Raw genomic sequence first — 25,712 nt, forward strand, 5'->3', positions numbered from 1 at the left:
TTAAAATTGAGATGGATTGGATGACCTATTGCTATATTTAACTTCTGTGCCTAATATTAACTCTAATTACTTGGATGCTGTGAATTTTCAATCGGTGTTATATGAACTTAAATTATTGTATTTTAATTTCCTATCTCTGAAAAATAAATCTGTTTCCTGCAGAAATAAACACACATGATTGTGCATCTACCCTATTACTAACTTTTGGTGCAGATAAACTGTTTGCATGGGGCGATTTTTTAACCTAACACTTTTACAGAAGAGGAGGTAGTGTCTTGTTATGCCGTACTGGGTGGATGTAATATTTTTGCCTTTGGCCTCTGACTTGAGATCCTATCTGACTTAGAGAGATAGTGGTGTGATGAATGCATCCTGTCATATTATTATGATTAACTTCCTTCCTAACAGCCTCAGCTTTTAATGGAGCAGTGTGGGTGCTGGCCACTCTCTCAAACTATCTGATTAGCCCCTTTCCTATTTGACAGTAGGACTGGTTGTCTGACCTGCTTTACTCTCCTCCTGATGGCCTCACTTCCTCTGCCCTCAACCTTGTCTGCTTTAGCAGCAGTAGCATATGGTTTCTAGTTTTGTCACGGAAGAGTCTATTGCAAGTCACACTGATTCTAAATGCTGTAGTTGATTAAGAGCAGGGATTGGCAACCTTTGGCCCCCGGCTCGCCAGGGTAAGCACCCTGGTGGGCCGGGCCAGTTTGTTTACCTGCCGTGTCCGCAGGTTTGGCCGATCGTGTCTCCCACTGGCCGTGGTTCACTGCCCCAGGCCAGTTGGGGCTGTGGGAAGTGGCGCAGGGCGAGGGATGTGCTGGCCGCCGCTTCCCACCGCCCTCATCCGCCTGGAGCGGCAAACCTGCGGACGCAGCAGGTAAACAAACTGGCCCGGCCCACCAGGGTGCTTACCCAGGCAGGCTGCGTGCCAAAGGTTGTCAATCCCTGATTTAGAGGAAAGAATGCTGCTTTTAAACCTTCAAGTATTTTGGGTATTTTAAACCAGGAAAGTAGTGTACTGGAAAGTGTAAGCCTTTCTGTGTTTGAAGGGAAGTATTCAAGTTCACTTGCTTGGGAGAAACATTGAATAAGGGATAAGAAAGGGAGATAAGTCATCAGACCCAAAGGGATGTTAAGTCACTCCCACTTCGCACTTGTAATTTTTCTCCAGATACTATAGAAAGACACACATTAGACTCTCCAGAGTTATTGGAAATCTTGTTACAGCAATATAAGGCTGACTTTGGTCTCTGTTAGCATACCAGAAGAAAAATTGTGCATTTCAGATCATGCGTGTGGCCTGTGTCCAAAGCAGGAGAATTTGGCATAATTTGAGGCGAATCAAATAAGCTGTTTCTCACCTATGGGCCTTAGAGGAAAAATGATGCCATTGACTTTTTAAAAAGTCTACCCCCCTGCTGCCAATCCACTCACAGGTGTTTTTGCAGCTTCTAGGAGAAAGTGGTCTGAACAAGGACCAGATTTCTCTGTAGAAATTTTTCAACCCTGTCCAGCTTTGCCCACTCCCTTTCGCAGCCCAGGTTAATGCAGTCTTGAGTTGGTTCCCAAACAAGGATTTTAGACTAGTGATCGGTCACTGCTTCCAAAGCAATAATGTTTACTGGGTAAAAAGTGAAAGTGTCTAAAAGGCATATTTAATTTCTGGTCCAACACAATGGGGTGGTTTCAAATATTTTTGATACTATTGCATTCATTTAGTTTTCTATACCCAGAATATTGGAACACCCAATCATCTAATTGCTATCCAAAGCGGTTTCTTGGCAGTTTACTGATCAATTTTGGCTTCTTGTGAGGGTTGGATTTTTCTTCATGTTTCAGAAAGGCATCTGGCTTCCTTTAAGGAAGTGGTTGGTTAATAATGTCCCCCTTTGCATAAATGCGTCTACTGATGCTATTACTAATATGGGGCTGACCACCAAGCTGCAGTGTATAGTGCTCCCCCCTGAAGCCGATGGGAATTCTGTGCATGGGCCTTTGTTTAGCCTCTATGGGTATATCTACACTGCAATTAGATACCTGCAGCTGGCCCATGCCTGCTGGCTTGGGCTGCAGGCCTGTTTAATTATGATGTAGATGTACGGGCTTGGGCTGAAGCCCGTGGTCTGGGACCATCCCACTTTGCAGGGTCCTAGAACCTGGATATCTACACTGCAGTTAAACAGCCTCTTAGCTCAAGCCCCACGAGCCTGCCCGAGTCAGCTGGCATGGGACAGCCATGGGTTTTTAATTGCAGTATAGACATGCCCTTAAATAGCTGTTAAAGAAATGTGGTAACTAGAGGTAGACTTGCTGTTCTACCCCTCAGCATAATGGTGAAAGAAGCCCTACAATACAAATTCTAATAGTTGACCATGTATAAAATATCCCATTAAAGACCTTGGTGCAAGCTCTTGGGTTTTTTGTGGGTAGAGGTGGAATGGATGTCTGCCTGTGGGAGCACCCCAGGTTTTGGCCTGGTTTCCATAGGGAGCTAAAGCAATTCTGTCATGGGCTTCCTGATTACCTGATAACCTAGCAGTGATGACACTGGTTCTAAACAAGTTACCCTTTGATGTGAACCTGTGTTCCCCCCCCCCATTGTTAAATTGAGTTCTGTCTCATTTTTCAATCACCTCTTCTTTGTACTTTTGCATAGATGCGAACAGAGCCCTGGGGTTCATTGTCCTCATACTGCTAATTTTGAAGAAGGGAATTGAGACTTCTATTCTCCACGTAATTACATCATCCCTGCTCTGAAATTGGTTAACCAGAGTCAGCTTAGATTTCTCATGCTGAAATGCGATCTTCTGGGTAGCTGTTCTAATCAAAGCAAAAGGAACAGCCTCACGTATATTTTTGCTAGTGAAAATGTCTAAATAATGCTTCTGAATTCCAGTTATTTTTGAGCCCAGTAAAATACGGACTCTTATTTCCTGAGCTCTAAGCCTTTGAAAGCTTTATAATTTTTACATCTGGTCAGGATCTGCTTCTTATCCCTAAGTAAGAGGATGCATGCAGGACCCACAAGAACATCCGATGTAATGTTATCCAATCACACTAGCCTACTTGGAAAACTGATATTTGTCATGAAAAATCACAGTGGAAAAGTGTTTTTTTTCTGTTGTATTTAAATTCCTACTTTGTTAATAATTTAGAGGTGGTTGGGTACATCCAGACTACCCACCATATTGGCAGGTAGCGATCGATTTATCAGGGATCGATATATCGCGTCTTAACGAGACACAATATATCAATCCCCGAACGTGCTCCCCGTCGACTCCGGAACTCCACCGGAGCGAGTGGCGGTAGCGGAGTCGACGGGGGAGCCGCGGCCGTCGATCCCGTGCCGTGAGGACTCAAGGTAAATCGATCTAAGATACTTCGACTTCAGCTACGCTATTCACGTAGCTGAAGTTGCATATCTTAGATTGATTTCCTCCCCCCTCCACACCCCCAGTGTAGACCAGACCGTTATCTTGTACTTTAGGATTAAGTTTTTCAAGTCATGTTTAAACAGAATATACATCATAATGACTGAAGCTGGCTGAAAGCAATAAATAAAGTAATCAGTTTATTGGTTGGGACAGTCTTGGTACAGAATTGAGTCCACTTCTAAGTGATCTGGAAAAAGAAGGAAGATTGAAATGTGAGAGGTATGCTAATCTTTGCAGATATCTAACTAGGAGGAGTTGTGAATGCCCCTGGAAACAAAAATAACACCGGGACCTAGCGAGATTGGAAACGTATGTGGAAAATGTAATTAAGTTGGTAAAATGCAAGCTAATACATCTTGGTTGGGGTTGTAGGGGAGAGAAGAACAATCTAAAGCACAGATATTCAAAGTGAGAGAGAAACCTGAAATGGCCTGTACAGAAATACAAGTTATAAAGCTGAGCACAAATAGGCCCTCTTTATGCACCTGCAGTATAGCATCTGGTGCTGGACATCTCATTACCAGGAAGACTGGACTGCCACATTGGAAGGAGCGCACAGGGCAAAAAATCACTAGGGGTCTGGAAGGTTGTCTTGAGGGCAGGTTTAGAATGGTTATTGTGATACTTGGCACAGAGTGGCTGTTACAGGTGCTGAGAGGTGAAATTGAGAGGGAGAACTTGGACTCAATATCAGGAAAGACTCCTTCGGGGGAACAGTATCCCAGAGAAGGTGGTAGAAGCCCAGTCACTTGTGAAATTTGAAGCTAGACTGGCTGACCTAGTGTGCTGTAGGAGACAATCCTGCTGCCCCTGGCAGGTGGAGAGGACCAGATGGCCTAAAATGTTTTCTCTGACTACTTTTTTAGAAGGAAGCAGATGACAGATGCTCTCATCTGATACAGTTTGAGGACCACTTTTTTTTTTTTTTTTTTTTTCGCCCTTTTAAGATACATTGGGGCTGACTTGGTGGATGAGAGGGAAAGATTTAAACAAAAGGAAATATACATTATTTTTTTAATTAGAATATCATTACAGCCTACTACTTGGCCCTATAGTGAAGTTACTGATAGTGTAATTTTATGACACTTTGTCAGTGAAATAACCGGTATCACACATTCAGTATTGACTGTGTTGCAGAAATAGATAACTTTAAGATAAATTGAGGAAACTTAATAGCAAACATAGCAATGAGAAATGAGTGTCATTTGAGAATGCATCATTTGAATCTGCATGAGAATTCCAGCTACCAGAAGTTTTTGTGATGGGGATAGTCTTTTTTTTTTTTTTTTTTTTTTTTTTTTTTTTTTTTTATATATATGAAACTGTATACACTGCTGCTCAAAATACATTGAAGCTATTCTTCAAATATCCCCTCTATTTGTAAGGGGAATTTAGAGGATCACTGTCAAAATAAAATGAATCTGTGTGTCCCCTTGCTCCCAGTGTGAAAATTCCAAAAGGGAATATATAGAATATTGGAACCACTAAATTCTTAGGCTTAACCTTAAATATTTTTCTTTATTGAAAGCATGAGGAGCAGTGGAAGAAACACAGCAAAGTTCTCAGAGAAATAGACATTCCTGACGTCATCTCTGTTGAAATGCACACTGCTCAGAAATGATGGGCAGCCATTTTGGCAGTACAGAGGGAAGAGAACAAGAGAGCTAGCTTACTAAATGGAAGATATTTTTGTAAGGAAAAATCACATTGATTCTTAAAGGAGCATTACTAAAGTCATCTGTGAAAGCTGAAGTTTTTAAGTGTTTCATTAGCCTCAGTGCTTTTCAGTCTTGCAGTATCTTTTGTGGCAGATGTCTGCTCATAATCCTTGGAGAGAACAAACATTCTTTGAGACCCGGTGTAAAGTCCTCTTTCTGTTCCCATTGTTTGCCATTTATTGTTTGCCTTAGCAGCAGGATCCAGATAGATATCCTGTACTGTCTGAGACTGAACCGGAAGTATCTCAGTATTTGATGTGTAAGTAATGAATGAGGCTGAGCCACATGAAATACTGTTTAAAATATTGAGCTGCCTTTCATTACTTCATGCCTTGGGTTGGGTCAAAGACAGAACAGCTGACAACTCATTACTGGTACTTTGCCTCAACAGAACAGAGCTGCTCATGATGAAATACATCTAAAGTCAGCATTTCCCCTCACCCCCAGACTAATGACTAATTGAGTCTGATTGTACTACCCATGCTGCCTTGGAAGCAAACTTTCTGTCTTGTGGGACAGCTATCAGCATTACTATCCGGATGGGCATTCTGAGGCAGGTAAACAAGTAGCATCTTCCAATCAGCTCTGAGCATTTTAGGGAGTTTACACTCTAACTTGGGATGGCCTCAGGCAGTAAATCTGATTAAATCAACATATGTGCTCAATAGCAGAACTCGTAAAGAACGCATGTACCTGAACTACCGTATGGATTAAGGCTTACCCTTTGAAACTCCGTGGTTTTGTATTACAGAGGTACCTAGAGGCTCTGTTGTGCAAGGCACTGTGTAAGTGCATAGTAATAGATAAACTAGTCACCCAAAGAGTGGGGAAAAAGAAGTGGTATGCCCATTTTGCAGGTGGGGAACTGAGGCACAAAGATGAAGCGACTTGCCTACAGACACATGAGCTCTGTAGCAGAACTGCAGATTGAGCCAGATCTCTGGAAGCTCAGTGCCTTCACCACAAGAGCCATTCTTCCTCTTGGTAATTGTAAACACCATTAATTAAAGCTTTAGGCACTGAATCAATCTACTGTCAAATACACTGAGGCATGTAGAAGCTGGTCTGTACCTACTGTGTTCAGCCACCAAAGGTTTTCAAGCAATACTGTGACCACTTGTTCAGTCCAAAACAATCTAAACTACAATTGGGAAATACAAACTTGAGTATAAAGTTACCCTGGCAGATAATGGGAAACTTAATTTTGTAACAAATTGCTATTATATTACCTATGGTAGACTTTAATAAAGTGGTTGAATCCAGGGATAAATTTCAGTTTGTCCTGTTGCCAGGGCAAACATGGCAGAAAAAATATAATTTTTATTATCCTCTAGAAAGACTGCAGGTATTGTCCAATTCAATTTCTGGCATAGTTATTGTCTGTTATCCTGCTTCCAGGGCGACAACAGTTTTCCCTGTTCAAGTTTGCACAATATTTCCATAACTAACGAATAGCTGCTTGTATTTGGCTATTGCGTAAGTGTTTAGAAAATCAGGTAGTTGTATGTTTGCTCTTTCCATTTCTCTCTAACTAATCGCCATTTGTACCTTGAGACTTAACGTTCTCATGCAAGTACTCTTAATTCTCTTCCATACTAGCCCAACATTTTATCCTGGTTTAAAAAAACTGTTCAAAATTATAAAGGAACTGGAAAAAGTTCAGCAAAGTTGAAACACATCTGTAAAATTCAATACAAAGTAATTTTTATCTGTTATACAAAAGTTGTTATAACAAAGTCACCTCTCTAATCTTCAGAAATCCAAGCTGCAGATTTCCTTTTTTCTCCGGCAGCATGTGACATCAAGTACCAAGAACAGACGGAATGTACCAAGTGACTCTTTCAAACCTTGTTCATGGTTCTCCCTGGGAGTTCAAATTTCCTGACATCTTAAGGATGTAATAACTAAACTTGAATTCAGCAGTTTCTCTATCAATGGCTGTCCTCTTTATCTCTATTTGAATCTAGCAAAAAAAATTTGGAACTTTATTCTGGAGGACATGCCTCCCAGGGGAAGCATTAGAAGCTTCTGCTATATCGATAGTGACAAGAACATATATAAAAGCCCAGATTTCACTTGACATAATTACCAAGATTCTAGAGACCAGATGCTCTGGCATACTTATGCTAGAAGCAAACAGGAGGTTGGGTCGTATAATCAGTCTTAAAATACTGAGAACCCCATGAGCCACAAGTCCAAACTTAGGCAGGCTTCTCTTCAGCCTTCTGTGGATAATAGAATTCTAGTTTACTGAGTGCTTCTTTTAGATGAGACCTTAAACTGATGTCCTGTTTTCTCTGTGTGAAAATTAGAACCGTTAGCACTTTTTATTGAAAAGTATTGTTTGCTCCAGAATGTTTGTCTAAAGCTTACCTGCAACTCCACTTCTGTGCTCTTTGCTCTGAGAGTTGGTTATCACGTCCACTCTCCAGGGGGCTGCCTTTCTGCAGGGTGTGTGTCACTTGTAAAGCACTGTGGGATGCTCCAAAATGAAAAGCAAAGTATCTAAATGTAGAACATTCTAGAGGCAAATAGTTAAGACGACTCTGGGCTGGATCTGTGAACTTCTGGGAAGGTGAGTCGTCTTCACCGTTATGTAATCAGCAAAATGATTCCACACGAAGACACATTCTTGAGGAGGGGTGTATGCCAAATGGTACAGCTGGGAGGCCTGGTATCTAGCCAAGAAGATCATCCTGAGGCAAACTTTCACTTCTCATTATCTTTGGAACCTTCTGTCCTAAAAGTTTCCAAGACTGCTGTCCTAAAATGGGGAAAAGCCTTCCTTGCTTGTGACTGCTTTATGCAAAACAAGATTATGATCTGACATGTAAGGAATTCTTTAGTTCAGTCCTATCCTATCATTACAACAAACAGTGTTATTGCTATTTTAGGTTAGGTTTCCATAAACTGCCACAGAATAGAATCTGGGCTTCAGTAGACTCTTCCACTTCCAGGAAGACAGATCGCTGGTGCAGAAGGTGGGGATGCTGGAACTTGTCAGTAGACTGGGTTTCTATCACATCTTGCTTATGATCCATCATTTTGATGTTTCAGAACTAGCAAACAAAGTGAACCTAGGCATTGATTTTAAGATTAGACAATGTGTAAATGCAAGTTAGCACGTTGGAATATTACTGTGGCGGCTGTTTGCCATCTGATTTCCCTTGGTGCAGCAGTTTTTTTTCTCTTCTTGCCCACTTGCACTGCTAGGAATTATCCTCAAGACCAAGTGTAGTAAAGTCAGAGTATAGTCGTCTTGTGCATATTGGCTTCTGAATCACAGAAGATCACGCTGCTTGAAACCTATGGCCCAGATTGGCGTGGGAAATGAAAGTGAATACAAACATTTCAAACTTTGCTGTCTCATGTTCTGTACATAATGGGAAGGTGCAGGAATATTTTGCCATGGTGAAAATCTTGAACTTCCTTGGTGTGCCATTTGCACCTGGGAAACTATTGACTAATACTTAGATGGCTAGAGCAGGGGCCTAGGAGCCTCTGCTGCCAATTTGCTGAGACACCTAGGTCATCACTTAACCTCTGTCCCAGGCTTCCTCACCTTTAAAATAGTAAGATAGCGATCTACCTCACTAGGTGGTTGAAGCTTACTGTCATAAAGTGCTATGAGATCATTGGCTGAATGGTATCTTAGCAGTTCAAAGTGTTAATGCCTGTTACTTACACTGCTCTGTATCCTTCAAATTCATGTGCGTAATGGGAGCACTGCCTTAGGAGATCATTAGTGTATTGCAGGAAGAGGTGATGGATCGGCCGGTGTACAAACTGAAGTACCTTCGCCCTCCCTCCTACCCTCCCCCCCATTTTATAGTCCTATCTGCCTGGAAGATGGAGAGTAAATAAGTAGTCAGCACTTTGGAAATTCAGAAGTGTAACCTTCCTTGTTCTGTGAACAGGTGAGCACTTGGTTGTCAGCATTCATAAACAAGCTGAGAATACAAACTGAGCATTGTGTACTGGTGTCTGGTCTCTCCAGGGAGCCACTGTCAGAGGTGGATCACTGCGGGGAATAGCTGTTGTGGAGATGTTTAACTATTGAGTTTGCACAATTAAGTTCTTCACTTTAATCCCAATCAACATCTAGATGTGGGGCTACATCTCACTTTGGCTCTTAGTTTTAATTTGAAGTTAAAACTAACATGAGTTTGTATGTACTTTTCAGGTGCAGGAGAGTCTGGTAAAAGCACCATTGTGAAGCAGATGAAGTAAGTAGAAGCCTAAATATTTAAATTGGTATAAATTGCATTTCTGTATTAGATGAAATAAGAAATCAACATTGTCGTCCTGATTTCGCTTGTGATTATGGCTTGTTTTTGTTTCAGGATCATCCATGAGGATGGCTATTCAGAGGAAGAATGCAAACAGTATAAAGTGGTTGTCTACAGCAATACTATTCAGTCTATCATTGCAATAATAAGAGCCATGGGAAGGCTAAAGATAGACTTTGGGGAAGTTGCCAGAGCAGTGAGTATTTCACTCATTTCCTTTAGCTTGCTTCTGTAATGTAGATCATGTTAATGAAGATCTGAAGTTCAGTCCATGGAACATGTGGTGGAAATATTTTTAAGCCACAAGATAGCAGTAGTGGAATATATCTGATAATCTATAAAGTATTAGTAACACCCTGCATGGAGTATCTTATTGCAGATACAGAAAGGAGCCCGTGACAACTTTTTGAACTTATTTCTAATACAAAATACTTGGATTCAGCTCAGGTTACTACATTTTTAACAAAAGACTCTTATGGATTAATTTAAAATATGTGGCCTCCTGCATCAGTGTTCAGTAGTATTTCAGAAAGTTATGCCCCTTTAAATTTTTAATCTAAATCAGATTCTAATGAGTTTTCACAACTTAAAAATGATTAAGAGCATCACAAAGATAACTCTGACTTTCTCCTTTCCAAATTATATGGTTTCCTCCTCCGTGATATCACTAAAATTTCCCCCCTCTGAGTCCCTCCTATCTAGCAAACTTGCTGGCATTTCTTCTCTGCTTTCTCCCCCCCACAAAAGTCAAGAAAGAATGAGACCAAATGAAGGAAATCCCAGGAGACACTTGAAAAGGTGGCACAAATACAAAAGAGCAGGAAGTAAATAGTGTAATTGTGGGATAAAGCCCCCAGGATGTCCCTGTCCACAAACACAAGCCTCTCTCCTTAGTCCAGTTGTGCTTTCAGCCTGGGCTAGCTGGCATGGCTGGGAGTGAGGTTAGAGCCCTGGTTCTGCTTTCACTATGGCTGGTATCCTGTCCATTTTGCAGGGGTGATCCAGGCTAAAGCACTCAAGTGCTGATAGTCCTCCAGTGCCTTCGTACAGTTCTCCTATGTGCCCAGAAGGACAGGCAGTTCCTCCCACAACTTACTGGGAAAGAATCCTAGAGCAGCTCAGTGTACTGCAGCCCATAGAGCCCTGGGATATGTCCCCAGCTGTCCTAGCGAGACACAGAAAAGTGCTGCACCAGGGAAGGCTCTAACTCGGGTAGGGATTTGCAGTGTGGTTGCATAAACCCAGGCCAGATATTGATCAGTTGGACTAACTCTGCAGTGACATGCCCAGGTGCCAACTCTAAGGGTATTACCCTACAGGCTACCTTGGTTCTTTGTTAACTCTATGCCCTGCAGCAGCATTCTAAGGACTGATTTCAGGAGAAAGTAAGTATTGGGAGCAGACCGGCTCTTCAAGTTGGGGGACTTGCTGGGAGAGTAAAAGGGCCTTGCAACATTACCCCTTAAATAGAACTGATACAAGTTGCATCATCACAGAAACTTCAAAGTAGGTCAGCCTATTTCTCAGTTGCAAATCTGGCTGATAATTTCCCTATTGAAAAACGAGAGCCTATATTAAATTTTCTGACAAGTGTTTTCATGTAATCCAATGCAAACAAACACTGGAATCCTGAGCGGTCCCTATCCTTCCTCCCTGTGAAATGTTCCCAATAAGAAATTGGAATTCCTCTTTCTTTTGACAGTCCTTAAGAGAGATGGCAATTCTTCAAAGCTCTAAAACCTTTAATCACCCAGTATTTGCTTTTGATGCTGGATTTTTCCCTGCTGGGGTATTATACAGTATGGCCTCTAATAAACAGTAAATTGTAGTTTTAGACAGGAAAAGCTTTAATTCCTTCTGTAGCGTGTTGTACAGGACTGGTATTCTTTTGAAAGCCAGCAGCACTTCTGAGGAGATGTGCCATGCACAAGATGTAATGCTGAAGGTTCATATTGCCCCATGTACCTCATTAAAAACGTTAAACATTGCCTGTTAAGTTGGAACTATGATCCTCCTCTCAGAAGAGAGGGTTCACGGTGCTATGGGCATGCTGTATGCCACAGATGACCACCACCTCCCTCTGATTAACACATCCTGCTTGCCTGAAACCAGGTGCTCTTGGGCAGTTTGCCTCTTGCTCGGTCCATGTGTTTCTGGTTGAAGGAGGAATATTGATTTAACAGAGTGAGTAGACGGAACGGGGAGGGGAATCTAGCTATGCCCGTCACGAACCTATCACTGGTGCAACTGCAAGCGTTTGTGGTGGTGAAGGCTCATTTTAGCTTGTAGTGGTGTTAAGTATGGAGTATGACTGAATCTTCCTTTCACCCTCTTCCTGCAGGACGATGCCCGTCAGTTGTTTGTGTTGGCTGGAAGTGCTGAGGAAGGAGTGATGACTCCTGAGCTAGCTGGAGTGATTAAACGATTATGGCGAGATGCTGGGGTCCAAGCCTGCTTCAGCAGATCAAGAGAGTATCAACTTAATGACTCGGCATCCTAGTAAGAGACCTTTACTGGCAGTGTTTTGTGTAGCAATCACACGACTTATGACTGTTGTGGGCACAGCAATGGGTACTTCCAGTGCCGAGGTGCTCCTCTAAAGGACAGTCAGAAAACACTTAATGGGGGTACAATTCACGCTTCAGGAAGTGTTTACCTAAGATGGGTAGATTGGCAGGATGGGATATGCTGGGACAGGAGGGGATTGGCTCTAAATACTTAGTCCTGCCTCAGGTCACCTAGTCCAGTCGCCTGCTCTGTTGAGAGCTCTTCCAGTCCTACATGTCGATGATTCTGTGGCTCCATGCTCCAGCTGATCAAAATAGATGTTGCAATGAAAAGGAAAGGGATCAACTGCCTCCATTATAGAATTTATTGCTGTCTTCCCCTTATCACATGAAAAACTTACTTGTATTTCTAATGTCATGAATAAATTAACTTTGTCGGTTTGCCTTCCCAGTGTAAAAGTAGCTTAGTCTGTTTGTAAACGTCAGTGTAGTGAGACAAGTTGTAGCTTATCTGGAAGATGATTTGAGATCGCCTCAGTATTAATGTAAGGATTAGTATTTCCTGGAAACTAGACTCATAATTAAGCTACCAAATATGTAATGAACAGCGTTTAAATGTGAGGTCCTAAAACCAGTATAGGAAAATACATTTTCGTGCAGTTCTTCATTTTAGTAACTTTTACCTGGTTTCTTCTGGTGTTGTACCAGATGGGAAACAATTTCAGGCAAAAGGGGTAGTTCTATATTTTAGCTCATTCTGGCAGCCCTGACGCTTCCCATTATGAGAACCTGTTTTCGGTTGCTTACAACTTTGCCAAACTTTAACTGTTTGGGTTTAAGTTTTCCATGCTGGGTGTCTGGAATTTTGGTGACCTTTTCTTTGGAAAACTCTACTGCCCCCTTGCTTTTTGCAGGGATTTTAAAATTTGGCAGGGGTCTAGCCTTTGTGCCAGGGATGTGGCTTTTGCCAGCCCTGTGAAAATCCATCGAAAATCCACCAAATTATAAGCCTTTGAAAAATTGCAGTTTGCACATGCTCACTAGAGACTCCTTTCTGGCAGCCAAATTCCCTGAAGATTCTGTCCATGCTGAGTAGAAGTTTCCCTGCAGTTGCAGTTTTGGGCTGCTGGGGATCATGTTTTGGTCCTGTGAGCAGGGAGCCTCTCTCTCCTGTGCTCTCATTGACCTCCTCTTCAGGGCCAGTGTACCATGGAAGAAGCTGCCTGATTCAAAGGCTAGAGCTGGATTTGTGGGGTGGTGGGATGGCAGGGAAGTAGGTTGGGACAAAGAAGTAGGGTGGATGTAGACTTGGAATTAGGGTGAAGGGAAAGACATGATGAAGGCAAGGGAAGTGAGTCGGTATGTTCAGGTGGGGGCGGGGGAGACACTGAGATTGAGTCGCCGAGGGGGGTGGTGATTAGAAGTGACTGGAACTGAGAGGGAGGGGAAGAAGTGTGTTTTTTGGGGAGAAGGGGAAAGGAGATGACACTGATCTGATGAGGAGCCAGGTTGCTGAGGTCAACTGGGATTGGCTGGGCAAAGAGGGCAGGACAAGGAGCTGGGAGGGTGATGACTACTTTGAGAGTAGATGAGAAGTCTGGGTAGGGAGATTGCGGGGGGGAGGGGAGGAGGACACAAATTGGCTGAGGAGCCGAGGTGTGGGGAGTAGTAGGATTGGCTGAGGTGGGGAAGAGACAGAACTAGAGGACAGGGCTGGGATGGGGTGGGAGGAAAGGAAATGAGCTGAAGAGTCTGTGCCCACTGGAGCACACTCCCCTCCTGAGTCTCACCATTCATCTGCTATCAGTAAATATCTGGAAACCTTCTAAATGGCAGTGTCCCATTCTTCTCTAGGGCTGGTCGGATTAGCGGATGACAGTTTAGTCCAGCTGTCAAGTGTCAGAAGTCTGTGTGGTGGATCTAATGGTTCCAACCCTGCCAATGACCTCTGTGGGTGTCAGTATGATCCCACATGATGGAATTTCTGTTCTTTCATTTAAAAAACAAACAAAAAAAACCACTAGGAAATTACACAGAAAAATTACAAGAAATGAATGCTAATGTTGCAAAGTTAATCACCCCAAAGTTGGGAAATGCTGGAATTAAGATTACCTGTGCAGTCTGAATCCAGCCTCATTGTGCATATGCATTATGGTGCAATCTAATTATGTGATCACATGGTATTTTCTACACTTCAGTCTCATTCAGTTTACAGGATCAATCTGTCCAGCAAAAGGTGGGTGTTGTCTGTAATGCCCTCTGCTTCAGTTGTTGCAGAAGTTGGAAGATGTGTAGTGAATGAGACAGGATTGCAGGAAGAGAAAGGATGGGCTCCTGGGTAAAGCAGTCGAATGCTGCTCTGGGGAACTGGATTGTATCCCCCGCTGTGTCAGAGTCCCTATGTGATGCTGGGCAAGTCACTTAACCCAGGCTTTTCAGAGGTGGTTGGTAATCGCACGTTCCTACCTTTCCATTTGTGCTGTTGTATTTCGTGTACAATGGACTTTGTATTGTGTAAAGGGCCATCGAAGCATCGCCTTACCTGGTTGGGCGCCAGGCTATTCGCTGCCTCGGCTTCCCCTCACTCATGCACCTTACCTTCCTAGGAAGGACTCGCTGCCACATCAAATCATCTTTTTTTTCCAAGCAGTTTTATTCTTTATACAGAAAATGTAGGTGAAACAAAAGCAGATCCTCCACCCAACTCCCAGGGGCTTTCTACCTTGGTGCTGAAAGGAGAACACACCTTCCCTTTGTTCCCCCTGCTGCAGGGCGTACTTCAGGAACCCTTCCTCCCTCCTGCAGCTCCTCTCACCTGAGCTGTCCCAGCCCTTTATAGGGATCTCCTGACCCCTTCCCAGCTGGGCCTGGTAGTTGAAGGGACATATTCAGTTTGACAAAACTAATTAAATAAAATCTGTCCTTCCCTTCATTGGGGGTGCTGAAAGTCATGTTGAGTTTGGTGCATCCATTTCTACTTTTACCTAGCCACAACAGCTCCCTAACTTCAGCTAACCACAGCAGGGAAGGCACAGCCTATTTCTGCATACAGGGAATTCAATCTCCTATCGCAATGCCTGGCTCATCAGAACTTTGTCATGGGGCTGTTTTCCCTGAACATTATCTTCAGTTCAGGAAGGACTGGCTCCCGAGGGCTGCATAGGAAGGGATGAATGGATATTCTTTGGTTGTGAGTAAGAAGAGCTATAACTAGAGCAATATCTAGGACTTCTGTGAAGAAGAGCTTCTAGCCAGGCACTGAAAGATATTGTACCTCCCTGGTTCTCGTATCTTATGGGTGTTGGCCTTTTGGTACAGCCTTTCTAGAAAGCTTGTAGTTCAGTGGTCCCAAATACAGAACTATCTGAATACTGTCATGGGAATTTCATGCCCTCTTATATCCTCTCCTCAGTGTGGAGTCAGAAGGCAGTCTTCTGTGTTCTCTGCTTTTCCCTAGAGATATGTTAATGACAACTCCTCCCTTAGCTCAAGTTGTCACTACTCAGTATCCTACAGCCTCGTCCATAATAAATGCTTTGTATGAAACTTTGAGCTTTTAGCTGTTTGTTTGGCCTTGTAACCGTTCTTCCCAGTAGTTAAAGGAAACATGACTGCATTGTTAGGAAAATACCACCCTGGTGCTCATGTGAACATGCGGAGGAGGTAGAGCCTATTGTAGTCACCAACTGAATCCTGTCCAACTCATTGACGTCGTCTGCCAAAACCTGCCTGTCTCCTGAGCAGCTCTGTGAGAAATCAATGTTCTGCTTTGTACCGTGAGGTTCCTCCTGAATTTTGGATTCAGAGTAACCTGAAGCTGCCAGATTTTATTTGATTTCAAGTTGGAGCTATAAATCTCTGGACATGCGAGCATTGGGGAGCATCCCCAAAACTAGTATGAGTTCTCCTGGGAAACCTCAATGGTGAGCCAAGTCCTGGGCTTAATTATGAAAATTTCACCCCCTCTGTAGTTGAAATCTTAATTTTAGGACGTCCAGTTTTATAGGGGATAGTTGAAGCATGAAAACAAGCTTCCTCCAAAGAGAGGATGTGGGGTAGGGAGCAAATGTTTGTGTCAAAAATAGTGAAGAAATTATCTAACCTGGGCGCCCAAGGTTTTCCCGCACCTTGTTAGATAACTTCTTCACTACTTTTGACACAAACATTTGCTCCCTACCCCACATCCTCTCTTTGGAGGAAGCTTGTTTTCGTGCGGGAATGTTGTTAAACCAGGTAGGATATAGAAAGACTCTCATATTGGGATAAACACATCTGTTCTTTGAATGGTAGATAAATTTGTCTTGTCTTAGTTTGTCTTAACTTTTACCCACATAGTAGTGGGAAAACTGGATTATTAATATTAAAGTCTCCTAGTGTGGTCTCAGCATCATTCTCTTGTCCCCCACTTTCTCTTCTTGCATTTCTACTTTTTTTTTTTTTTTTTTTCAGGCTGACCGCTTTTACATGGTGTGCTATACAGAAGCCATGCGCACACAGATCTAGTTGCAGGTTGTAACTGACTAGGATTCTGCAGCTTTCCTCTGTAGAAAGCACTTCTTTGCAGGACAGTGCTGCATGGGTGTGGCTGCAGCCACTTCCCACACAGAGCAAACCACATCTGTCAAGTCATGGGCAGCTGATGCCAGATAAGGAAGTGCGATGAGGGAGCTTTTGTCGCTATGTGCGTAAGGGGAAAACTGAAGAGCGAAGGCTTACTTCCTGGTGTCAGGAGGGTCCTTTTGATGCTGCCAGTGTTCTGATCATTTTAAAATGCATTTCTGCCGACCAGGGAGGTTCAGATGAGTATTGGCCTGTAGCATTGTTCATTTCCACCTTTTTCGAATGACTTGGTTAAGATCTTTCATGGACTCTTAATGTAGTATTTTGTAGATTCTCTCCCCAATCAGTTGGACCAGGTTTGTCTGATCATTGTAAGTCACACTTCAAACACTAATGGAAACAAGGTGCTTACTGGACTAAAGTAGCTTTGTGTTGTAAGCATATGTGTGGGATTTCTCAATTCATTTGGTGGTAGATATTGACTGAAGTTATTTAACTCCTCCATCTGCTGTAGAAAGAGCTAATGAGAGAACGAAACCAGTTTTACTTCCAATAGGTCTTGTGCTAAAACCTGACAATGTAGTGAGTAGATTACAAGTGTGCTAATTGAGGAAGCAGAGCATCTGTTTAAATAATTTACTAGTTAGTCACATGCTTGTTATCAGAGCCAAGCTGTTACGGTGCCAGCTCTTGAGGTAGCACTTGCATTCTTCTACCAACGGGACACAGCTTGTTTAAAGTTTAATACTTATTGCCAGTGCTGTTACTTAATTCACTTGGCTCTGCTGTCTGGTTTGTGTAACTGCTTTTCCATTTGTGCTTTGCTGTTAAATTAGCTGCGTTCTGGTGTGTGTGATTAGCAGTTACATTTTCCTGTGGTGTTAAGCTAATCTGGACTAGAAATTCCCAGGATCTCTATTTCCCAGCAGAAATACACTTTAATCACAAGTCTGTTAAAGGTAACACTACCTACACCAAATGCAGTTATATAGTTTTTCTAAAACCTCATTAAAAATATGCAAGGGCACAGAATAGGGTATCTTGTAGACGGCTGAGAAGTTTACTCTTTGAACTAGTTGGCAACTTGTCTGTTTATGCTACTGAGTGGAAAGAAGGACGGTGTAGAACCAAACTGTGACAAATTATCCAATGGGGGGAGGAGGGAGGGTCTAGCCAGAAAATTTATCTACAAATAGTCCAAGAACTGGCAGGGCTAGAAGTGGGGGCAAAGGCTAAAGCCTGCTAGTTCAAAACCCACAGTTATAGATTACTCTGAGGTTGCCAAAGATAGAGGAGCTTGTGGTTAACGCCTTCTCTGAAATGGATGAAAGGCAGGAGCAGGATTTGTGGGACCAGACTTGAAAAGATGCACCCATTACATGCCTTGGAGCTCTAAAGGGGATGTTTGTATGAAGCTGGGAGTTGAAGGTGGTCTCAGTAGATACGCTGCTGCAGAGTGGCTGTGATGCTGCAGAGAGGAAAGGATTCCGCCCAGCAGCCTCTGGGGAGCTCCGGTGCATAGCCCAGCTATATGAGCGGGTTGCTTGAGCAAAGAGTTGGGCCTTGGGCAGTTCAGAATTCTGGACTCAGAGGGCCTGGAGGCACAGGAAGGCAGAAGTGCATCAGGTCACAAGTATTTTTGCCCCATAATAGCTAGAGATTGAGAGTTTGTTCTCCAGACATTAGTGGGTAAGGGTCCCCAAGTTGTCAAGGAAAGATTCCTGCTTGCTTTTGCCTGAGTGGGTGGCTGGATTTGTCATGTTTTGGATAGAGCTATGAACATGGCTTACTGTTTTGCCACATTCTGCCTTTTACCCTTTACAATGAGCAGAAAACTGGGCTTTATTCACTTCTCTTCTGGTACGTTAGTGTTAGTCTTTGGAGGCCTCCAGGCGAATTTCTTTAGCAAAAGGTATTAATTACAATGGGAATTCTGTGATCATTGTTTCTGCACTCTGTCTTCCACACTCTTATTCTATAGCCCAGCTTGAGCTTATGTCTAGCTGAGCACCATCTGTTACTGACCGATGCTATGTTAGCCTGGATAGTAAACGGCTATAGGAAACCCTAGAATAGAGGTGTGTGTTGGAGGTCTGGGCTGTGCTAACAGAACTAATGCACTTCACCATGACTTTCTTCTGCAGTTTATAAAAGATTCATAGGAAGGAAGCAGACTAAAAAAAACATGTCTTGGATTGTCTCTTTGGTTTAGCTACCTAAATGACTTGGATAGAATATCCCAGCAGACCTACATTCCAACTCAGCAAGACGTTCTGCGGACCAGAGTGAAGACTACAGGCATTGTGGAAACTCACTTCACCTTCAAGGACCTGTACTTCAAGTGAGTATGGTGCAGGCTACTGCAGGATGTCATTCCTCCCTGCAGATTGCATTGCTTTCTTCTGAGTGCACTGGTGCTTGGTGATGGTTGGTATCCAGTTTTCCCTTATTGTGGAGCCTTGTTCTCATTCAGCACTTTAAGTAAATTGTGACTAGATCCCCTTTGTCGTTAATTACTCTGTTCTTACTGGAGTTGCTCACTTGGGGGACTGCTGACTTTTTATTTACATTCTTTTGTTCTTTTCAGCTGCTTTTCTGTTGGAATCGCAAACACAGGTACTGAATGCTTGTTTACAGGATCAAAAACTACTAAAAGGACACTGTTGGCTACTGGTTTTAGTTTGCATTTAACCCCTTCATTTGATAAGATAAGAGCCCTTCCCTATAGCCTTGGTCTCCTGTCATTTGCAGTGCATTGTTTTCCTGTGTTTTTAAGGGAGCTGAAATTAATTTGGCTCTGACTGGCCTGCATGGCATTGTTAGCAAAACTTGAGATATAATAGTGCTGACTAACCCTGCTGCAAAACAGCAGGGGGCATGCATAAGTGTTGGCAAAAATGGCTGCCTTTATTGTGCAAGAGTGCAGGGGCAGGGACTTGCCGTCTATTGTAATACAAGTAAAACCTTTTGAAGTGGCACAGATACTGAGCCTAACCTTGACAGTGTCCCTTTAAGTATGATGAATCAGAGTTCCTTCTTTATCCTCCATACCAGCTGTTGTAGGGGGGGAAAGGGTAGAGTTAGCACAGGCTTCCCCAGCTTCCTATTTACTCTTCTAGCTAACTCTTGCTTTGGATTCTGAGCGTGTTCATTGACACACAAGCTAGAATTCTAAGTGGTAGACATTAGTGCTGTGTAACATTGTCCTAGGAAACTGCTGTTTGTATTATGGACCAGGTTCTTCCCTGTCTGGAATGCTGTTGTCAAGTTTTAGTTACATAAGGTCTTTAAATAAGCATTAATTTGCCAGCTATGATTTTGATCCTTCTGTGTAACGAGGTTTGAATGGGACATAGGAACAATCTAAACACTTGTGTATGAAATCTGACTCAGTGCACACTTCTTGGGGATATAGTGGCACCTTGGCTTCTGAGCTGTCTAACCGGTGACTTAATAACAGAAAATGCTTGCATACTTTGCATCAGAGCTATTTTTATGGCTATTGGTGAGCTCAGGGGAAACTTGTCTTCTTCCCTCACTATGTACAGGGATTAACATTGCTATGCTGTGCAGTGTTTTTTTTAAAAAAGCCACTTGTTTCTGACTCCTGGGAAACTGAGGTCAACGTAGCAGACTTTTATTTTCACCATTTCTGTGAATAGGGAAGATAGCTGGAAACTTTCTCTATCTACTGTGCAGTAGATGTTATCTAAGGCACTGCAACCCTCACCCAACTTCCTGTTGGGGCCTACAATCATGACTATATCCCTCTGTGTATCCATATGAATGGGATATAGATGTGAGAGTAGATACATGATGAGCGTAGAAGGGACCAGCCAAATCTTGGCTAAGAGGCAATTTCAGATCATATGGGCTTGGGTAGAGAGAGTTGTTATATTGCTAAATATATATATTTTAATTAAATCATTAAGGCTGAGCATTCATACCTCCCTTTAGGAGACTGGCTTATACAGGGCTAACAAGGCCTGCTTAGACTAATTGGGCATTGATAGTAACTGAGACACAAGGCATCTCATTTCAAAGGGATGGGGCCTGCTTAGGGAAATGCTTAAATAGATTTTAAACGCAAAGCAGCAGTCTTCTCTCTTGCAACCTACTGTATCTTCCTTTCATCCTGCAATGAAGTCACAATGTTGAATCTGGGACTGTGCTTCCCTACTGGACTGAGATGTTTTAAAGGCATGACTGTGAATTCAGGATCAACTTGGAGAAGTGAGGTTGAGAGGCACTGTTCTTTTTTCAGATATCTTTGCAATAACACTGAAGGTAATGGAGAACTTTACAAACTAAATAACCTGTATCTTTATACAAAATTCCCTCTTTCCTAGTGTAGTCCACTGGGATAGCGTGTTTTAAATAAAAGCATGGAGTTGCTGAGCCACAATTCTAGCCCTTTTGATCAGAATCATTAAATTGTGTTCCTGTTGGCAGACGCTGAATAGTCCCTCTCTTTGTCTGACTGCCTGTTTTCTCTGATTGTCAACTTGGATTTTGGTTTTGTACCTCTTGGATATTGACTTGTATCTGACCCAATTTAATTAATGATTGTGGGAAACCAGCAGAGAATACTGCCTCTCTTCAAAACACTTTGGAGAGGAGGGCATTGTAACTTTCGAATAAACTTGCATATTTTTGTTTTATAGCCAGAATCTTCCAGCAAAATTTAGGAATGTTTTGCCCCAAACTTTCAAACCCCTGTAGCTCATTAATTAAACTGCTGCAACACTCAATTTCTTAAATGTTCCATCAGCATCCCAATAGTAGGTCCAGGTCATGTTACCTCAGAACCAAGCAGAGGTAATTGGAAGAACTGACCTATGCAGTGTGGGTGCTTTGCATCCAGTGAACCAATGGGTTACTGCTGCAGGGAATGTGAGATAACAAACAAGGAAGAGTGCCAAAGTGAAGCAGCAGGTCCTATTCTTTCCACTCGAGATACTGTTGAGGGTTATTTCCAACTGGGAGGCATAGAACCTTCATATTTTAAATTAAAACCTTGAGTTCATTAGAAAAAATAATTAAAATCCCCTAAATTGGAGGATTTTAGTTTCTTCTGGCCTTATCGATGGAAAGGCTTTGTATCTCTACATTTCCCTTGCAATCTGCTTGCTGAAAGTACTTTGAAAAGTTTTCTTTGCAATTTCCTGCGAGTAGGAAGGTGAGTGCTGCATGACATCTGAGCCACTTTCCCTTCATTCTTCCAGGATGTTTGATGTTGGTGGCCAGCGATCAGAACGAAAGAAATGGATCCACTGCTTTGAAGGCGTGACAGCGATCATATTTTGTGTAGCCCTCAGTGATTATGACCTTGTCCTTGCAGAAGATGAAGAAATGGTATGTCACTGTCGTTACTAACACGTGGAAGTTAGCTTCAAGCTGCCCGACAGACTTTGTATCCAAGTTTATGGGACTCTAACCATATCTTGTTCTGTGCTAGTAGTGTGTTTCCCCTAAGTCATATGTCAATAGCACTATGCAGGGAATGAGCTTCTCAAGAGCAGCCTCTAGCCTCTTCCTCTACAAGAGCACATAATAACAAACACTGTAGGAAGTTAAGTATCCAGGGGGTAGCCGTGTTAGTCTGTATCCACAAAAATAACAAGGAGTCCGGTGGCACCTTAAAGACTAACAGATTTATTTGGGCATAAGCTTTCGTGGGTAAAAAACCTCACTTCAGGTGCACCTGAAGTGGTTTTTTACCCACAAAAGCGTATGCCCAAATAAATCTGTTAGTCTTTAAGGTGCCACCGGACTCCTCGTAGTTACTGTAGGAAGTGAGATTTTTCTCCGGGACCTATTGGCTGCTGTGACAACCACTACAAATACATGCTATCTTCGGAACCCGTGCCTCCCTGACAATCTGAGAAAGATTATGGGGTGGGGAAATGCTGAGGAAAATTTAAGACCTGGGGAGTTTCAACCTTTCCTGGACAGACCTCTGATCAGGGTCTAGCACAGTGCAGAATTACCTGACCACTGCCTGATGTAGCACCACTAACATTTGTGTGGTTGCACAGCAGTGACATGTCACATTTTGAACACTAGTAGCTTTGTTCTAAAGCTCATCAAAGAAAAACCCTCCTCCCAACTTACTGCTAGAATGATGCATAATTTTTTTTAATTACTTTTCAGAACCGAATGCATGAGAGTATGAAACTGTTTGACAGCATTTGTAACAACAAATGGTTTACAGACACGTCAATCATTCTCTTCCTGAACAAGAAAGACCTGTTTGAGGAAAAGATTAAGAGGAGCCCATTAACAATCTGCTACCCAGAGTACACAGGTGAGCTGGGCTAACAGGAATGAAGAAATAGAATGAAGGTGTCTCCCAGAGCCAGGCAGTTAAAATGCTCAGGAAATCCAAACTCACTTGAGCCTGTTTTTCCTTGGAAGTCCAGAGGACGGGAATGACTATACAGGCAAGGAGAGGGCTCTGTCTTGTGCTGGGCCAGTACACATCTAATGATTTAAAGGTGTTCAGAAGAGGCAAGGGCTAGCCCATCTGGGACATGGTCAGCACTGGTTCTCTTCTGAGCGGCTTTGGCTCCATGTGGAACCCTGGTCCACATTTTCATATGGCTTGGAGTATGGATAGAACAGATATCTGACCAGTTCATGTGCTCCCCGAAGCTGGGTCCCTTTGTGAGATGCAAAGGGTGGTGTAAGGATAACTGCGTTTCAGCTCAATGGAAATTCTGGAGACACTATAAAAGGAATCTGGGTAAATGCTAGAGCATTCATTTGCCCTAGCAACGAAAGTCCCCAATTCCTCCACTAGAGTACCCTTTGCAGTCACCTCCCTAATCCAAATGGTGTGCAGGCAGGTCGTTCTCCCTAATCTATCCCTCTATGCCTAGTCTTTTAAAGGTCAGACCCACATCTGCCCTCAAGTTTGACCCTCTTGGGGTTATGTCTAGTCCTAGCCCAACTGGTGGGGCCTCCATTCATACCTGTCACTTATTTCATCCCCTACTTCAATTTAGTAGTTTAATCTAGCGGGTGAAGCTGTACTGGTATTAAGTACTAGTGACCATTGACACAAAGGGGCTAAAGATAAGGTTGTAGCTTGCTAAAGCATGTGGTTGCAAGAAGCTTAACTTCTGCTTGAAAGATTTGAATCAAGCTGTCTCCTGCAAGCTGCTGGCTAAAGTCAGGTGTCCTATTTTCCAGGCTCTAATACCTATGAGGAGGCAGCTGCATACATTCAGTGTCAGTTTGAAGATCTGAACCGAAGAAAAGACACCAAGGAGATTTACACCCACTTCACCTGTGCCACTGACACAAAGAACGTGCAGTTTGTGTTTGATGCCGTTACAGATGTTATCATTAAAAACAACCTGAAGGAATGTGGACTCTATTAAGGAGGAAGGTAACACTGAGCTATCTAACTGCTTTGAGTTCTAGTATTACACTGACAACTCAATGTGGGGCTGGAATGTGCTTTTGCTAACAGTGTTCTTCTTTCAGTTTTTAAGACGTGGCGTTTTGAGAAGTAGACTGTTTTCTTTGCTGCCTCACGGACAGCTGCAAGCATGAACAGGACCAAGGGAATGAAAACAGCATGCAAAATTCTTGCATTCCTTAGCACAATCTTCTGTATTAGGACCTTTTTATTGATATGGGATGTTGAAGTTAAAGATCTCAAAATGGAACAACTGTTAAGTGTGATTTGATCATTCAGGCAGCAGTTGGATTGCATAATCTCAAATGTGTACAGCTGTTGTGAAATTGAGGTGCTGGATTCCAGAACTTCAGTATGTAGCTTTTCTCTTTCTTTGATTAACAAGCCACCACTAGTTTGTTTTTAAGATTTTTTTTCCATCAAGAAAACTATATAACTTTACTAAATTTTATTTCTTTATTTGCAAATGAATCTTGTTTTAAAAAACAAAAAATCACTTAACTATGCACATGATGTGACCAGATCATGCAGAAAGTATTCCTCTTAGTAGGAACTCTTTGTTTTTAATGCTTGGTATGGTCAGTTTAATATTTCTGCAATTATTTAAAAGATCCATAGAACTCTTATGACTATAGCTTCAGTTTCTTCTGATGTGTAACTTGTTACCATCCTGCTACAAATACCTTAAGGTTTTTAAAAGAGGTAGTGGAGGTTTCTGCAGCAGGATAACACGTCTTAACTTGTGGTTGGGGTTTATCTGGGCTATGCTGGTCACCAGATTACTGAGATTTGTACTGGGGTAGTAAGCTTTAAAGACTGCTTCTTGGGTGAAAATTTACCTAGGAATGCTTCCATCTGAAGGGACAAATTTGCTAAATTCCAAACTGGATGGAGCATACGTGCTGCTACAAAGCTACTAAATCAACCACTTAGATCCTTGTATGTTTGTTTTTTTCTTGATCTAAAGCAGTGGGGAATCTTGTAAAAGATGCACCTTGTTCTGCATTTTACCGTGGCCTTTTCTGTTCAGACTTCTAAACTGTATTGACAGCATGCCTTTACTTTGTAAATGTGGTGCCAAATTCCTGTTTGCCATTTGTTTTTACTGTAGTAATATTCTTAACAAGTCAGTGCATTCCTTTGCTGAAACCATTGCATTATGAGACTTTTCCCAATTTGTCATGTGTACAGTTTCAACCTGTTATAGTTGTTGGCAGTATTAAAATGGTGAGTAAACAGTTTAGCCTTTTTCTCTAGTTTATTCCAACTATTTCTGGAAATGTGCTCCCATATTATGTGCTCTGTCCACATTGGTCTGTTTGCAAAAATGAGATGCGCAGCTAGTAGTGAATAAGATGGGACTAAGCAAGAGCTACTAACTTTTGATTACAGGACCTCTAGACCTACTGGTGGCTTGTACAGGGCTGTCTTCTGCTGCCAGTGGCTTGGATAGAGATCAGCAGACATCCTATGTCGCTCATCACATCTACATCACATCTGATGGCAAGTCTCTTGCTAGAGTCCTAGTTCCTCACTTGAATGCAATGGAAAAAATAATGTCCAAAGCCAATCTGTTACAATAGGTGGATATGTGTCAGCTTGAAGAATGTTTGCCTGGAAGTACAGCACCACTACCCTGCTAGCACTTCAAACTCCAGGGGAAGAACCTCAGCTGGTCATTAACCCATACTCTGTGCCTTGCATAACATTCCCAACAAGTGGCAGCATTCAGTAGTTGTAAACGACTCGTTTTAATCTGGAAATCCCCTTCAACT

The 25,712-nt window shown here is 42.5% G+C and overlaps 1 protein-coding gene across 1 annotated transcript in view; it reads left to right on the plus strand.

Moving 5' to 3' along the window:
• Positions 1–25,175, plus strand: part of GNAI3 (G protein subunit alpha i3) — a 41,685-nt gene extending 16,510 nt beyond the window's left edge. Inside the window, exons 2-9 of the mRNA XM_054025070.1 lie at positions 9,339–9,381; positions 9,499–9,640; positions 11,786–11,943; positions 18,724–18,852; positions 21,737–21,866; positions 22,665–22,818; positions 23,706–23,904; positions 24,003–25,175. Coding sequence (XP_053881045.1) covers positions 9,339–9,381; positions 9,499–9,640; positions 11,786–11,943; positions 18,724–18,852; positions 21,737–21,866; positions 22,665–22,818; positions 23,706–23,896 — 947 coding nt within the window. The 3' untranslated portion in view covers positions 23,897–23,904; positions 24,003–25,175. The remainder of the gene's footprint in view (positions 1–9,338; positions 9,382–9,498; positions 9,641–11,785; positions 11,944–18,723; positions 18,853–21,736; positions 21,867–22,664; positions 22,819–23,705; positions 23,905–24,002) is intronic.
• The last annotated feature ends 537 nt before the right edge of the window (positions 25,176–25,712 follow it).

This window comes from Malaclemys terrapin, chromosome 4, assembly GCF_027887155.1.
Source record: "Malaclemys terrapin pileata isolate rMalTer1 chromosome 4, rMalTer1.hap1, whole genome shotgun sequence".
NCBI lineage: Eukaryota > Metazoa > Chordata > Testudines > Emydidae > Malaclemys > Malaclemys terrapin.